This window comes from Pteropus vampyrus, unplaced genomic scaffold (assembly GCF_000151845.1).
Source record: "Pteropus vampyrus isolate Shadow unplaced genomic scaffold, Pvam_2.0 Scaffold14, whole genome shotgun sequence".
NCBI classification, from domain to species: Eukaryota; Metazoa; Chordata; class Mammalia; order Chiroptera; family Pteropodidae; genus Pteropus; species Pteropus vampyrus.
Window position 1 is genome coordinate 5573028 of NW_011888795.1, and position 17814 is coordinate 5590841.

Consider the following 17814-nt stretch of genomic DNA (forward strand, 5'->3'; position numbering starts at 1 on the left):
GGGACACAGCCCAAATCAGGCAAGCCCAAGAAGAGATGTGTTATAAAAATACTCTGAGGAATCCCACAGAAATCTAAGAACAGGAACCATAGCATTTTATGGTTGGGCTTTATGAAACCTGGAAAGCCACAGGAACAAAGTTACTCTTAACTGTCTGTCATGATTCCTGTGTGTCTCTACACATCTCATGTTTCCTCTTGACCGATGTGCTTTTTCTGCTTACTGTCAAGTTTGTTCCTCTTTAACTCTACCTTGTCTATGACCTACATCATTTCCCTCATCTTGACTGTACATAAATTTTCAAATCTGTTCTCACAGCTAACTGGTCTCTAGCTCTGCAGCTCTCAGTTCAAATTCTTAAGAGAGGGAGTTCTTTTAGTCCAAATTGTTCTTTTGAGGTCAGCTCTTTGTCCAATCAGCCATGGCTAGGGACTAAAGTCATCTAGCAGAAAATAGAAATTGCCAGTGAGATACACTTCATTCTTTTTCAGAATTGTTTTAGCTATTCTAATACCTTTATCTTTCCATAAAAAAAAAAAAAATTGAATAATCTTGTCTACTTACAAAAAATTTTGCTAAGATCTTGAAAGGAATTATGTTAAACCTGTATATCAAGTTTGTAGAGAATTGACATCTTTACTATGTTGAGTTTTCCAATTTATGAACACAGTATATCTCACCATTTGTCTAGATCTTCTTTGATGTCTTTCATCACCATTTTTTAGCTTTCAGCATGTAAGTCCCATATATATTTTATTAAATTTACACCTGAAGATTTCTTCTTTCTTTGAGTGATTGTAAATGTTATTGTATTATTTTAGATTTGTTTTCACTTCTTTAATGCTGATGTGTAGAAATACAACTGATTTTTGTATGTTGATCTTGTATCCTGCAACCTTGTTAAACTCACTGATTAGTTCTGGAAATTTTTTTGTAGATTCCTTAAAATTTTCTACATATTCTCTTATGCCATCTACAATTAGAAACAGTTTTTATTTCTTCCATTCTGTTCTGTACGCATTTTCTCTTTTTTTCTTGCCCTATGCTAGCTAGAACTTCTAGTACTATGTTGAATAGTGGTAGTGAGAATGGATACTTTTGCCTCGTTCCCATCTTAGGGGAACATTAGTCTTTTCCTAGTAGCATGAAGTTAACTATAGCTTTTATGTAGATGTTCTTTATCAAATTGAAAAAAATTTCCTCTATTATTTTTCTGAGAGTTTTTACCATAAACGGGCGTGTTGAGTTTTGCCAAAAGTTATTTCTGCATGGATTGATCTGTTCATCTGATTTTTCTTTTTCAACCTGTTAATATGATAGATTATACTAATTAACTTTCCAATACTGAAGGAACTTAACATACCTTGAATAAACCCCACTTGGTCATGGTACATAATTTTTTTATACATGCTGAATTCTATTCACTAACATTTCATTAAGAATTTTTACATTTATGTTCATGAGGGATATTGGCTTGTAGTTTTATGTTTGTTCTGTCTTTGTTTGGATTTAGTATCAAGTTAATACTGGCTTCATAGAATGAGCTGGGAAGTGTTCCCTCATCTTCTATTTTCTGGAAAAGATTATGTGAATTGGTGTTTATTCTTCTCTAAATATTTAATAGAATTCTCCAGTGAAACCATCTGGGCCTGGAGAATTCTTTTTTGGGGAGGTTTTAATTACAAATTCAACTTCCAAATTGTTATAGGGCTATTGAAATTATCTATTTCATATTGAGTGGGTTGTGGTAGTTTTGTATTTTGAGAAATTGGTTCATGTCATCTAAGTTGTCAAGTTTATGTATGTAGAGAGTTGTTAGCTATAATCACTTATTATTTTTTTTGTTGTTTGCAGGGTCTATAGTGACATCCCCTGCTTCATTCCTAATATTGAAAATTTGTGTTTTCTCTCTTTTTTCTGTCAGCTTTTCTAAAAGTTGTCAATTTTATTAAACTTTTTAGAGAACCAGCTTTTTGCTTCATTAATTCTCTGTATTTTTTTTTCATCAATTTCTATTCTTATCTTTATTTTTTTTTTCCTTTCTTACCCTCACCTTAAGGTCTTTTGGTCTTCTTTTTCCAGTTTGTTAAAGGAGAACCTTAGATTATTGATTTGAGACTTTTCCTTTAGTGCTATAAATTTGTCTCTCAGGACTGCTTTAGCTGTATTCCACACATTTTGATATGTAGTATTTTTATTTGCATTCAGTTCAACATATTTTTATTTCCTTTGAAACTTCTTCTTTAATCCCTGGGTTATTTGGAAGTATGTTGCTTTGTTACTAAGTGTTTATAGAGATTTTCCCCTTATCTTTCTACTATTAATTTCTTGTTTGATTCCAGTGTAGTCAGAGAACATACTCTATATGATTTCAATTCTTTTAAATTTGGTGAGGTTTGTTTTCTGGCTCAGGATATGTTGGATTTGGTTTATGTTCCTTGAGTGCTTGAAAAGAACATGTATTTTACTGTTACTGGGTGAAGTGTTCTGTAAATGTTTATGGAGTCCTGCTGGCGTTGTTGAGGTCTTCCGAATTCTTGCTAACTTTCTGCCTATTTGTCATACAAAAATTGACAGAATGTGTTGAAGTCTCCAACAATAATCATAGATTTGTCTCTTTCTCCTTTTAGTTCTATCAGCTTTTATTTTGCATATTTTGCAGCTCTGTTGTTCAGTGCATACATATTTAGAATTTCTCTGCCTTTATAGTAGACTGGCCCTTTTATCATTATACAATTCCCTCTCTGTCCCTGATAATTTTCTTTGCTCAGGAGTCTACATTTTTATAATTCACATAGCATAGCATTTCAGTAACCACAGTAATTCTTAAACTTTGTAGTTCTTTCCATTGAACAGACCAGGGGAAACAGAGGCTCCTTTCTCTTTACATTGATTATTCCTCCTAGATCCACCCTACCTTCTCTAAAACAGGATATTTTGAGACAACTTAGGGTCCCTATACAGTGGAGACAATTTACTTTTTGTGAATCAGGCAGCATGTTTATTCATAAGTGTCTGTAATAGTTGTTTATGTAATAGCTGTGGAAGCATAAATGTGTTTATAGCCTCAATATTAAGATTGAGGTCATATTTGTTTTCTTCAATAAAACACATTGGCAGGCCACTACGTAATCAAGATTAGATTTAAATTATTGGCAAATTATTTCCAGAGCCTACTGCTTTTCTAAAAATGTCAATATCCTATTTGATTCCTTTCAGTAACTCAAGAAAAATATGTCAATAGTGATCATGAAGAAAACATAAATGCAGCGGTGTCTTGTAAATGGTAAACATGTTCTTAAATAATAATAATGAAGATGACGATGATGCCTTGATTTCACTTCCTTGGCATAAATTCCCCTACCACTACTGATTTTAATATACCAAGGTGAGGTCGCTAGACATGTGGTTGGAAGAGATGCACACAGTTGGCTCTCATGAGTGGGCGAGGCCACACACCATTGCATTGAGGGAATGAAGGAGGACCAGTGTAAGGCAATGGAGAGTGACAAGATGTTGGAGACCTGGGAACACACGCCCTACCTAAAAGCATTCAAATGACCTATAGATCTCCAATTTGTGACTCCAGAAAAAATTGTGATCCAAACTCTTTAGCCTTACTCTTGAAATTCTTGACTTTCTGATTCCTTCTACTTTTCTCGTTTGTTTCTAGGGCCCTCACTCTTGATACCTGTCATGCAGCCACACTGAACTGTTGTGGTTCCCTGAGTCTATGTCTATTACTTTGCACATATTCTTCCCTCTTTCTGGAAGGTTCTTTCCTATCATATATTTTTGGAAATTTCTCTTTCTTATTTAAATCTGGATATCCCTTTTACCTAACTCAACAGTACAGACACAGGGAGTTCTGAGCTCCTATAGAATCATTTGCACAGCTATATATCAGCATGTATCATATCTGCTATGACTTCAGTTACTTATCCTCCTTCCCCACAAGAATGAGAACTCTTTGAAGACAAAATCTTGTCTTATTTGCCTCTGAATTTTTGTCACTTAGGGTGCAGTCTGGCTTATGGAAGGAGTTTGGTAAATACATAAATGAATATATGAATGTGTGAATATTAATAAATAATAATAATAATAAAAGCCAACTCCTATGTGGCACATACCATGTGGCAAAATTTGTTGTAAGCATTCTACACATATTAAGTAATTTAATCCTTAAATTAGTAACTCTCTTTACATCTCCATTTGTAAATCATAAAACTGAGGCCCAAAGAATAAAAGATTTCTACAACCAAGGTCACATGCCAGTAAGTGATAGAACTGAGCATTTAGCTGCATCAGACTTTTTTCATTCCTTGGCTCTTTCTGACTCCTCCCTAACTGGTAGCAGTCTTGGGAAAACAAACATTTTCAAGTACATTTGTGACTGCCGTAACTAAATGCCCTCACTGTCCTATAATTTAGGTCACTCAGGGACCATTAGCTATCTGGATGAAGCTGCTGCCATGGGGAATTTATAGAGAAAAGCAATGTGTTTAATTAAGTGGTTGTGGAAAACACCCACCCAGTATAAATGGATTCTGGCAAGAGAGGTGCTTTTCTTTCTGCCAGAGTCCTGCCACAGGTCATTAACATCTTGATAGATTTGAGGCACTTTTTCAGCCCGAGTGCTTTCACCCAAGGATGGAGGAAATCTCATTGGTCTTTGAGCTGCTTAGAGGCCCAGGGGAATGGAGGCAGGACTCAATGGATGGACCCCGTTAGTGTCAGTGACTATCAGAATTAAATTCAAGTCAAGTCCATGACAGGTTCTGAGGTCTTCCCATGTGCCAGACACTATACTATACTGGGGGTAGAGAGAGATGAATCTGGACAAATACGAATCAGAATTAGGACCTACATCAAGGAATGATTTTCTCACAATGTGCACATGAACTATACTATAATGTATAATGTGAGTACAAAGAAGAGAGAGAAGGTTATTCTGGCTGAATTACTATTGAGAGGCTTTATGGATATAAGATACCTGAAGGACAGGAAAGGTCTGGGTTAGCATAAAGGAAAGAAAGGCATACACAATAGAACAAACTGGGTGAGTACAATTATGAGGCCAAGAAACTGTGTCAGAAGCTTTTGGGAACAGCAAGCAGTTCAATTGTTAGCTCATGACATGCAGGGCCTTAATGATGCAGCAAAGAAGATGGAGGCAGTGAGGACCCACTGCATCTTTGGACCATGAGCATGAATGCGATCTGGACAAATGCTTTTTCAAATTTTAATGTACATAGGAATCAGCTGGGGACCTTGTGAAGATGCAGATTCAGGTTCCGTATGTCTGGGGTGGATCCTGAAGGTCAGCATTGCTAACAAGTTTCTAAGTGATGCTGGTGATGCTGATTCCAAGACCACACTTTGAGTTGCAAGAGTCTAGAATAGATGGAAGTATGCAAAATGAATGGGGTTGGGTAGCAGATACATTTAAAATGTTAATTTGCATAGTATGTTTATTATTCATGACTAAAAGGATTAGAAATCCTTGATTTCCAGTTTTTTTCTTTTCTTTTTTTAAATTATAAGTAGCAGTATTTTTTCATTACAGAACTAGTTCAGCATTCCTTAAAGCATAATTAGACTGTGACAAGATAAAGTATGATTGGCCTTAGCCCATCAGTGGCACCCGCCATCCCCTACAGGTATCTGTCCTTTTAGTTGATTATGGGAAAAAACGAAATAAAGTCAAATGAACAGCCAAAGGCATAGAATGATCTCAAGTGGAAAAGAGAAAAAGGTCTCTGAACCTGTCCAATGAATTTCTGACCCTCCTCCCTGCAAACAACAGACAATCAACAAAGAAACCAGACACAGGTGCAAAGATCATTTAACCAATTCAAACTGTGGTGATAGCTGTGTCAAGAGATGAAAAATCACAAAAGGCAGCAAGAGCAGTGCTATGAGATGACAACTAGTCAGAGAGAGAGGTCCCATGAAGTCAAGCCCTCCTGTGACCCTTAATAAGTGGTTGCCCTTAGACAGGTCATTTCATCTCTGGGTTTCTTCATCCATAAAATGAAGCCAATTATGCCTCCTTGACTTCTCCCATGAGTCTGTTTGAGGATCAAATTTGAGAGCAGATGTGAAAAAGATCACATGCAGTACTGCTTTGGATATCAGTGTACTCCAAAGAGCACCCGGTGCTAGAAAATAGTTTCCAGTCACCTGTTCATCGACACCCTTTTGTCTCTCAGAATATCTTTCTTTTTATTTAAACATCTAGAATAGAACTGTCTTCTGGGATATCCTTCTAAATTAAGCAGAGATGCTCTGCACACTTAACTTACCCCACCAAGACTAAGAAAAAGAATTCCAAGTTTATCCAACATGTTTCTGCCAGAGGAAACACATGCTACGATTTAATAAGAGACACACATGGAATCTTTGCATAGTAGTGTAAAGATTTTAGCAAAAATCAGGCCAGTATAATGCATTGGAGCCCGACCTCTGCTACTTAAGAGTTATGTTACTCTTCTGTGCCTTAATTTCCTCATGTGTAAACTGTAGTTAATGTTTCCTACCTCAGACAATTGCTGACAAGTGAATCAAATAAAAAAGAGCACTTTTAAAACTATAAAGTGCTATAGAAATAGTTATTATTTTTATCAAAAACTAAATGAGGAATGCCTTATATATTTTCATTTCTCTTTCTTACCATGGAGTTTTACTCTGCTCCTCTTGTAAATATTACTTAGCTGGTGCTTCTATTTTAAAAGAATAATATAAACTCTCAAATGTGTGTAGCCACTGACAATTGGGAAAGTAATTGTCCAATAATAGGTGAATGAATGAGATACTTAAAAAAGCTGCATAATATCAAGAAAATACATGGAAAAACCCGAGAGAAGTGTCATTTAGAGATCATCAAAATTATATGTATTATACTAATATAATGGCAAATGCATGGGGGGGTGTCACAATACTTGGTACACTTTAAGTGTTCAATAAATATTATCTATTAATATTATAACAATCTTTGACAAAAATACATGGAGAAAAGCTGGAATAAAATATACAAAAAATTAACAGTGGCTATGCTTTTTTCAAGAACATATTAAAACAAATTCACTAATTTTAAAGAAATGACAAATCCTACTCACATTTACCCAGCTACACTGATAGTAAATAGCAGAGCAAGGATTCAAATCAGAATCCATTTAGATTCCAAATTCAGAATTCTTTCTATGACACTAAGCTGCCTTGTTTACTTCACTTTTATTCTATTGTTATATGTTTGATGTAGATAGCTAATTAGATTTCACATATTTGTTATACCAAAGTCCTAGGATAAAAACACAGGTGGGTTTAGAGAAAGGTAGGCAATGAAACATGTTGTAAGTATTTTCCACAAAGATGAACAGTGAGAGTTACTTGATCCCAGTCACCAGAGGCAGGTCATATTGTTTATGAATAAGAGGGATAAGAATAACAACCCCCACCATCTCTTCACACTAATGTGTATAAAGGGAATATTCCATCTCCTCCTGCCTCCTTAACCACCATAGACAAAGATAGCTTGAGTATATTTCACTGAAGAGCCACTTCATTGCTATTATTTCACACTTTTTGAGACTTCATAGAGTGTCAAGATGTTCTCTTCAGTTCTGGCTTAATAGATCACTTCTAAAAAGATACACACAATTTCTTTTAAAAGTTCTTTCCCAGAAGGGCCAAGAAAGACAGTTGAGAAGAGGAGACAAAATTGAGATAAACACAATCTTGTCTTTAGATGCAGAAGCAAATAAAGCTCATGAGTAGGCTGGGCTGAAGGCCTGATTTCTAACTGAAGTCTCTTTAAGGTATTCTTAATGGTTTCAGCTAACTGGGACCTAGCTGGAATTGATGGTTGCATCTCTCTTCTCCTTTTGGCCTCTCTGTCTATCCTCCTCAGGTTCCCCCCACCCCCCACCCCAGTATCTTCAAACTCATTTTTCTAATTTACTGAATAATGTATCTATATCAATTTAGACCACAAAGCAGATCATCTGAACTAATTCAGGTGGCATCCCTTGAAACATGCCTGCACTGACTTAATGTTGTTATATGTCCTTGGCTTCTACAGAAGGCAAGACTCTAAGAAACAAGAGTGTCAGGATTACCATCTTTCGAAAAACTACTTATGAAGATAATATCTGGACCCATATGTAAAACGATCTATTCAACATTTCTTTGTGGATGTTCTATGGATACCTCAGACACATTTTTCCCCAAACTGTACTCAACAAGTTCTGAATGATAAGTGAATGACAAGAATATTGGGAGGCTTAAGTGATATTGTGTGCACAATGTTCCTTTTACAATGCTTGGCATATGGTGATTTCTCAATAGTTATTTTTTTTCTAAACCTGGAATGGTGGCCCAGTCAACCTAGCAGTTTTCCAGGCCAAAGCCCAAGAGTTACCTTGGACTCATTCCTCATAGATGATTAAACTCAAAGATCCACAAATCCCAGCTATGCCAATTATCAGCGTATTGCCCCTCAGTTCTAAATGCACCCTTTATTATATGCTGTATGATAAACAACAGCATGTCTCCTTTAAGTGTGCACCATGTTATGCATTTGCAATAGAGAGCTCTAGATGGATATAACAGGAAAAGGCTTTCTATAACTTCCAACTTGGGTGGGGAGGTCAGCTGTGTAGGTGTCAGAACAACTAAGAGCCTCCACCCCAGCCAAGGGTTCAGACCTTTCTTCAGCCACTTATCCAGTCTTTATCCATTCATCAGTGAAAAAGGTGATTTTTTTTCTGAATTTGATAACAGTTTTTGAATGCTGGAAGAATATTTCCTCAATATATTTTTTTTTGTTCTATTACAATGTCACAGCCACAGACATGACTCACTTATAAGTTTAATCTGTACTTTCAACATATTATCCATTACTTTCTTAAATTTAGACAATCAACAAAGCAGTAAATCAAGCTCTGATCTCTAGTGTTTGCTGATTTCTGTAGTGTAATTGTTGCCACCAGGGTTAATTCCAAGCTACCAACGTGACATCACTGAATGTGCATTTGGAAAGAGATTTGCAGAAGCACACCATCATATAGCATTTCTACCACACAAATGTAATAGTCATAGGTAACCTCAAGAGCATACAAAACAGCAAAATGAAGTAAACTAATCAGAAAGTGAGGAGTTTGAGCATATTATCTTCATTTGAAATTTAATTTATTTGGTGTGAAACTAATTTAATTTTAATAATTAACAACTGATCTCAAAATTACTGAAATTGTATTATTCACCTCTTTTGAGCCAGTGTCAACCAGTTCCAGCACACCACTGGATCGGACCTTCGCCGATATTCCACAAGTATCTAATTTGCCACCCAGCTTCCCACCCATTCACTGATTCTTCACATTTCAAACATGCACAGGTCACAAACCCTCATCCACAATTCCAAATTCAACAAAACTTGGAAATTGGCAGCTGTAGTGCAAAATCACTTTTTGAACCAGCATGAGGTAATTTTGTTTTTAATCCCTCATGTTACCCTGAAAAAATATTAATATGTTTGATTATGGGGGACTCTCCTAGACCTCTATGTGGGGTATGAAATAAATAGTATATTCATGTTTTTCCTTTCTAAAATATGAAAAATTCTCAATCTGACTCACACAAGGGTTTGGATAAGGGATTGTGGACCTTTAGTGATTTTCGTAAAATATAAATATAGTCATACTTTTTCAGTCATCAGTGCCTCCTCATCACTTATGGGTTAGAATCTAAGTTCTTAAACATGATATCTGAGGTTTTTAAGCATTTTTCAAGTTTCCTCTCTTCACAGTTCTCACTTTGCCCTCTGATATCAAAGTACTTCTAGGGGTCTGACCAATCATAACTAAACATTGAGTTGGACTCATTATTCACCCCACACCTATACCTTACACTCAGCTAATCTAAGAATCAAAACCCAGTTAATGTAAAGGTGTAATTCGTCTTCCTTGCTCAATCACTTCTGTGATCTTCATCTGGCCACTTCATCTTCCCTAGTCTCCATTTCTCATCTGTCAAATGGGAATCATAAAACCAGCAAGGTTTTAGTGAAGATAAAGCAAATTCATGGACATGAAGATACTTTGTAATGTGCTATATACATTAAAAGAGTTTACTCTCATCATTCTGAAAATGGAATGCTTGTTTGAAAGCAGACATTCTTTAAGCTGTTGAATGAGCAACCAAGGGTTTCTCGTCTCCATAAAAGGAACTGAAAGTTGATGTGTGCATAAAGCCCAGTCATTCCTATCACACACACATACACAAAGGACTTATGCTTGAAAAGAGTCTTGTGTGGTTCATGGGGTTGGAAAAGTTCGTCTAATTAAACCCTCTGTAACTCATAAGGACTGAATGGATGGGTCTCATCCCATAAGAAAAAAGAGAAAAGGGGACTAGAGTAGCCCCAGGCTCTTATCTATCTGGGTCCCAATGTTTATATTTTTGTTTAGTTTCCTTTGTTTGTTTTATTTTGTTTAGCTGTTGTTATTTGGGGGATTTGTTGTTTATTTGTTTTTGCTATTGCCTTTACATTTCCCTGAATTAGTGGATAAAAAAAAAAAAAACGAACAAAAGATTTAAGTGTGAAAACTCATTCAAAACCTCTATGCAAGCCCCTCCTTTGACAAACAGCCTCTCATCTTCTACTTGAAAAGTCACAATGACTGAGAGTGTATTCATTTAGTCCAGATGCCTGAACCATCTTTATAACCGGCAGCTCTTTCCATTACAAGAAGGCAGTCTGAACTAGCTATAAGGCTTAACAGGCAAAGAAAAGAAACTGGAAAATTCTTACTAAGGTAGAAATGACTGAAATTAGAACTTTTCTTAAAAATAGCTTTGATAGAGGGTGGAGGGGGGGATGTAAAAGGATTTGGGCATAGAGGAAGACCAAAAAGAACACAAAAAGAACTACCTTTTAAAGAGGAGAAATGGGTTCCAAGTACAAAGGAAGAAAATCTGAAAGCAAAAACAAGCAAATATGATTATTTGAAATTCCATGTACACAAGACACATCCCTCATTGTTCTCTTTAATATAAATGGATACAACAAAACAAAGGAGAAATACAAAACTAACTGCCAGACAGTTCTTATCAACACTTGGAGCTTCCTATTAGGTTTAGAGCTAGGTGCAAAACTTGGGACTTTGGGACACAGCTGTTCATATTTATATGAAAACTCTTGGTTTTGCCAATAATCCTATTTTATGTTAAATCAAGCACAGAACATTGTGCTAAGCCTCAATGCAGATCACACAATCTGATTCATCTTTGGACAATTGATATCTACAGGTCTTTGTAATCACTAAATATAACATTCAACAAACAACAAAAACAACAAAAGTTGTTTCTATACAGATAAAACCAAGCAATTAAAATATGCACTATTAAAGAAAATATTGATTCTATTATCTGAGAATTCAGAAACAGCCACCACTTGATTTTGAAAGAGCACATTTGTACATTCTTTCTTATAAATGAAATGCACTGTAGAAACAAAATAGGTGCTTACTTCTTATTTGACCTTCAGAATTTAAGTACACATCTGTCTTAATCAAGGAAACTTTTCACTTTCCTATGTCAAATTTTACTCTGTGCATAGGAGGTGGGCAGTGAGGAATGAAATGTAGATTGGTAAAAGTGAATAAGTGAATATCTTGAATTATAGACTTTTTATTTATTTTCAATGCAGAAGTGATAGAGATATAGATAGTATAAAAATAAAGGCAGAGACTACCAAAAAAAAGACCTTTACCAATAGTTAGTATTTGTAAACAGAGGAGGGACAATAATGTCTATTGAAAATCCACTATGTACTGGGGACTTTGCTAAGAATTTTACAATGTTATCTCATTTACTCCTCATAACAACTCCTCAGGTACATATCATTACCTCCAATTTATAGGTGAAGAAACAAATGCTTAGAAATTGTTAGGTTGGTTTTCAAAAGTTTATTTTCATTCAATTCTTGGAACCCATTTGAAATAAAAATATAATAGGTGGTCAGTAACGTGGACTCACAGGTGATCTGGTTCTACATTCCATTGATTGAGGGATGTGTTCTGCTGGCCTCAATGGTTAACCATTCAAGTGCTGCCCCCTTGAAACTTAATCAAATAAGATGCCCTGGCCATTGGTGAAGGATTAAATGCTTCTTCGCGCAAGGTATAGGAATTACTGAGCTTTACCTTTAGTGACCATGTTACTAAGCCAGAAAACTCACTGAACCAATTAAGCATCTGAAATTGAGTTCTAATTTCATTAAATATTTACTATTACGGATTCTATAGCAGAAAGGAGGTGACTCTTTTCCTTAACATGTGAATATTTTACTTATCACTGTAAAAACCATGGTATTCTAATATTTTCCTGGTGGGTGAAGAAAAGGTCACACAGACACTAGAGTTTCAGGTCAGGACAGAAAGACAATCATCTTCATAAGGTTATTTGCAATGAGAGCTCTTATGGCTCAGATAAGGCTTGAGTGTGAATGGAAAAGTTAGTAAAGTGATATGGACTTAAGTATTAGCCTTGGTTTTCATCCTAACTCTGGACAGGTGGTCTGTCTTCTCTATGCTGAATGATTTCCTAGTTTTGCTGCTCATATCATTGTATACAAGATAAATTTCAAACTGTATATGTTGACTTCATTGATCCTCTTTCTAACTTTTCTTTTCACTGTATGCAGAATGGGATGGTTAATAACCTAATATGGTTAGAGGGAGGATACTTGTAAGAGATTGAAACTGGAGAGTTAAGTTAAAAGGACTTATACAATAATCCTTGAGAGCAATGATGGGGGCCTGACCTAAGGTAGTTATAGCAATGGTTGAAGGAAGCGACTAGCCTGGAAAATAGTTGGTCATCCCCGATAGCCATCGGGTACCATAAAAAGAAATTCTTCCACAGGTCAATCTCCTGTTCTGTTATCATGGTGTCAAGAAACGTGCTAGATTTCCACTGCCCTTCACTGAGCCATATCTACTCACTCTGTCAAGAGCCAGAAGCCTTGAATTTTCTCTCCAGAAGTCTTGGCTATGTGGCCTTTCAAGTCTTCCATGGCAGTCTCAATGGCCCCTGGCTGAGTGGGAAAAAGAAAATACCTAGTTAAGAGAAGACTGAGTCATTTTTGTGCTTGCGATTAATTATTACATCCCTGCAGCTCCTCCAGAAAGCTGAGAAGGAAAGATTGTTCTTGCATTTGCCTGTTTGTTCCAGGCACAATCTGCCAAAGAGCTTAGCCTTGAACTCTGGTATTTACTAAGATGTTCTCCCTGGGTGGGGCAGAAGTGACCTACATCCTGTCTTCTGTAATCTTACTCACACTTTCTCATAGAAATGAAGATAGCCATTTTCAGAGGACCAGTTTTTCTAAACGAATATGTTTACCAGGAAGTTCAAAGCATTTAGCAATATATACACTATTAAAATCAAACCTCTCTCTCTTCAAAGACCACATGACAATAAAACACAAAAGAGAAATCTTTTTCCTATATCCTGGCCATAATTTTAGCTGAACTTTTTCATCTTCTTACTTTTCTTCACCCTTCTCCAAGCAGGTGTTACTACTTATGGGCCTACCTCTAGCTTAAAAATTGATTAATCCCTGTGCTAATAAGAGATTCATAGAAACTCTAGCTTAGTAATTTTTTAAACTTCAGTGCACATCAGAATCACCTGAAGTGTGTTTTAAAACACAGATGTCTAAGTACTGTCCCCAGAGTTTCTGGAGCGGGTTTGAGAATTTGCATTTCTGATAAATCCCAGGTGATGCTCTTGGTGAGGGACTCTACCATGAGAACCATTGCTCTCTAGACAGTTATTCTCAAGCTTGGCTACACATCAGAGTCACCAAGTAGGCTTTAAAAAAAAAAAAATCCTAACATGCTGGCTGTGTACTAGGACAATTACATTTGATACTCAGTGGATTGGACCCACATATCAGTAAGTCAGGATTTTTAAAAGCATTTCAGATGACTCCAATGTGTAGTCAAGGTTGAGAATGACTATAGCCTAGGGCTTACTTAGTGTAAGCCATTTCATTTTATAGGTGTAGAAACAGGGATCATTACGGGAAAGTAACTTGTCAAGTTCACTAAGCTAAGAACTGGCAGAGACAAGAAACCCAGACCTTCCATTTCCAGGCCTACAATGCAGTGCTGGCCTCATTCCCATGCCTGGGCTACTGACACATAGCTTGCAAGTTCTCATATATTCTCTATATAATAGGGCTTTAATGCTAAGCACCTAAACTTCTCTAAATATTAACAATCCTAATCCTTTCAGCCTGAGACCTTTCTCTTATAAAAGGAAAAAGGGACACTAGCCTAGTCGAGAACCATTCAATTTCCTTCCAGAGGTAGGGTGGTGGTAGAATTTCGGTTTCCTTATTTTCTCCATCTATGATAAAAAGCTTTGAAACATTTTGGCTATGGAGTCCACCAGTCAAGAAAAATCTTATACAGGATTCCATACAGGAAAAACAGGAACAGAATGGGGCTGCTTCAGATAAGCGGTAGTCAAGGTGCAGAGCTTTATCTACTCAATTCTCTCCTCTCCTCCAATTTACTGCACATAGCCCGAGTTAGCCGGGAAATGGACAGATCAACTCCTAAACAGAGTAGGAGGACGTGGGTTTGTATTCCAGTTCTATCATGAATGAATTTCGTGACTTACAGCCAATTATCTGGCTTTCCTTGGCCTCTATTTCCTTGTCTATAAAACAACTGAATAAACTAAACCAAAACTTTCTAAGCCAACCCAATGATCAAAACCTCCTGTAAATCTTTTAGAAAATATAATCATAGAAATTACATCAGGAGATTCTGATTCTATCATTTTAACAAGTTTTCTGTTGAATTAGATGGTCAGCCAGTGGAATAAATGATTTTGACTCTCTTGTCATCACACGCCACTGGTTGAATGGTTGTTAGAAAGCTAATATTGCACCCCATGCTGCTGAAACTGTGTTATGAAATCAGTAAGTTCCGGGACATTAATCAAATATGCCTCGAGCTCTCACTGACAGAGGAAGTTGTTCCACCATCCTACTGGAAGGACTGGACTACCATGGAGGGAACTTTTCTATGATCCCATGACAATTCTCCCATCACCCAACCTCAGCTTCCCAGGATGCAGCCTGACTCTATCAGGACCCCTAGTCAAAGTCTCTGAAAAATAATACTTTCTGTGATGATTCATCTTCAGTATTTTTCCTGTCTCTCTTCCTATGTTCATATAATATCTGTCACAGTTAATATAATTTGGCAGTGAAACTAATACTTTTCAGGAGAAAAAAATCATAAATGGAATTGAAAAATAATTAAATAATTCTAAAATAAGCATTTTGTTGAATGTTTTTCTGCCAGGCACTTTGCCAAAAATATTTGAAGATGAATACAATAATGTAGAATTTTTCAAAACCTTACCATCTTCTCTATATAAAGCAATTGGCAAAATCTATTAAAGTGATCTATCCTTTGATTCTCATACTCCACCTCTGTGAAGTTATATTATAGATATTCTTGCATATATACAAAATGACATATGAATAAAGTATTCATTGAAGCCTTGTTTGTGGAGAGCAAAAATTTTGAAACAAAACAATATCTATTAATAGGAGACTAGATGTATTTTGGGACACAACTATACAATGAAATATGATCAATATAGTTTAAAATGAGGAAACTTACATTAACCTGGAAAGTTTTCAAAATATATTATTAAGTGAAAGGAAAGAAATGTTCAGAAGAGAGGGTAAATATGCCACCTTTTATATAAAAGGAGAAGAATGGATAAGAATAAATATTTGTGTTTGCTTGTCTATATCTAAAATAACTCTAAAAGAATATATAGAAACTGCTACCAATGGCTCCCTAAGGGTGGGGAAGAAACATGATGGATGAGAACAATAAATGGAGGTGGTGTTTTACTGTACAACTTTTCAAAATTTAAATGGTAAAATTAAAGTGTGTTCTCTATCAAATGGTTTGGAAGTCTCTGGAGTTCTGTCAATGTCCTCACTGGCTGTGATGTTATTTCTTCAGTAGAAACATCGGTCACACCCTGGTGGAACAGTTACACATTATACTCCAGTGAAATATTTTACTCTCCTCCACTTGTTATTATTGGTACTATAATAAATTAACTTCAGCCATTTAGTGTTTGAAATGAAATAAAACATGTGAACACTTTGACTTGTGTCGAGGACAAGGTATAAACTTCAGCTTTTCTGCTTGTTTGAGACCCATGTTAAGTCATTTTGTCATTCTATACATCAGTTTACTCATTTGTTAGGTGGATAAAATAATATTATTTGTAACTGAGCTGTTGGGATATACCAAAAACATTTGGTAACCCTGAACAATGAAAGATTTTATTTTTATTCTTATTGATAATATAAATAGAAAGGAAGAGGAAGTAGTCGTACCAGGGTTTGGGGATCAAATGATTACCGCACTGGAATAATTAGTTCTGAGACTCATTACAGTGTAATAGGAAATAATGACAAAATAATATTTCTTGCAACATCACATGATACAAGAAAACTTAGAAAGGTTATATATATTAAATTTTAAGAAAAAATCATTTGAAGGATGCTTATTTTTAAGTCATTGTATAGCACAATGGGCAATATCTTCTCTAATAGACTAGTACTGAATATTTTCAGTCAAAACAAGCCTATTGAAAGTTTCAAAGACATAAGTCTTTGTTTCCTTTTCTTTCCTTGAACTAGACTAGCCTGGGGCCAGCTGTTACACAAACAATACTCATGTCCACTTCTAATTTTTTCCCATGTACTAGACTCCTTATCTAGATAGTAAAAGGAGGAGGAAGTATGGGATGGAATGCTCCTATGGATTCAGACACAATATGATCTGTCTTATGGATGTCATCATGCCCATATAGGATTGCTTTGTGGTAAATATATAAAGTAAGAAAACTAGCTCTAAATTGTATGTGATTTGTAAAATCCAAGCAAGTTTCTCTTTCCCTGAAAATAAAGAAAATACATCTTATTTCATTATTGTCAAATGTCTGCCCTCAGAAAGAAACATCATCTTTATTATAACCTTCAAGGGATTTTATCGTAAGGAGGAGAATCAAGAAAACTTTTGCCCAGTGAGATATATAATTTCTAGACCAGAAAGAAGCTCACACAGACAGTAATAATACAAATAATATATTTAGTTGTTCCCAATGCAAGAGCAAGACACAGGGAACCCTATAGTAAGAGAGGAGAGAAAGGCAAAGGGTATGAAAGCCAAATTAGTGTCATGAAAGCAACGACATCTTGCTACACAATGGGAAGTCCCAAACCTGCTTATTAAAGTCTCGTTGCTCACAATAGAACATAGGCTATAAAAAGGCCATGGGGAACCATTAATTAAATATTAAAAGATCAAATAGTTTCAGTCCCATTAATTTGTATGTAATTTACATTCTCAAGTATAAATTTAGAGATAATTCCTCATCCCTAATCGCTTTCAAATTTCTGATAAGGTATCTGCAAATATAGAGTCCTACAGGGAGTTTAAAAATATCTTTCCCCATGTGGATTAAGTATTGTTTCTTTCATAAGAAGTTGCTTTTGAATATGTCTCCACAATAAAGTGATTATCATAATATACCTCGAATTATTAGCCTTGAGGGGTACTTTTGTTCAGAGAAGGCACTAGGCCATTTTTAGATATGGCTAAGCAATAATAGAAAATGAACTAAAACAGGAGGAAAAGGTTATCCAAGTGGACTGACAGCAAGTGGTTCAGACCTTCATTACTGTGGCCTCTCAGTCATTGC

General features: G+C 35.8%; 1 protein-coding gene across 2 annotated transcripts in view; it reads right to left on the reverse strand.

The window, feature by feature from the left end:
• The window catches only part of TPRG1 (tumor protein p63 regulated 1), a 174286-nt gene that overhangs the window by 82981 nt on the left and 73491 nt on the right, over nucleotides 1-17814 (reverse strand). For both annotated transcript variants that reach the window (XM_011381636.2, XM_011381627.2), the window contains exon 3: nucleotides 13005-13096. In XM_011381636.2, the coding sequence (XP_011379938.1) occupies nucleotides 13005-13096 (92 nt within the window). The remainder of the gene's footprint in view (nucleotides 1-13004; nucleotides 13097-17814) is intronic.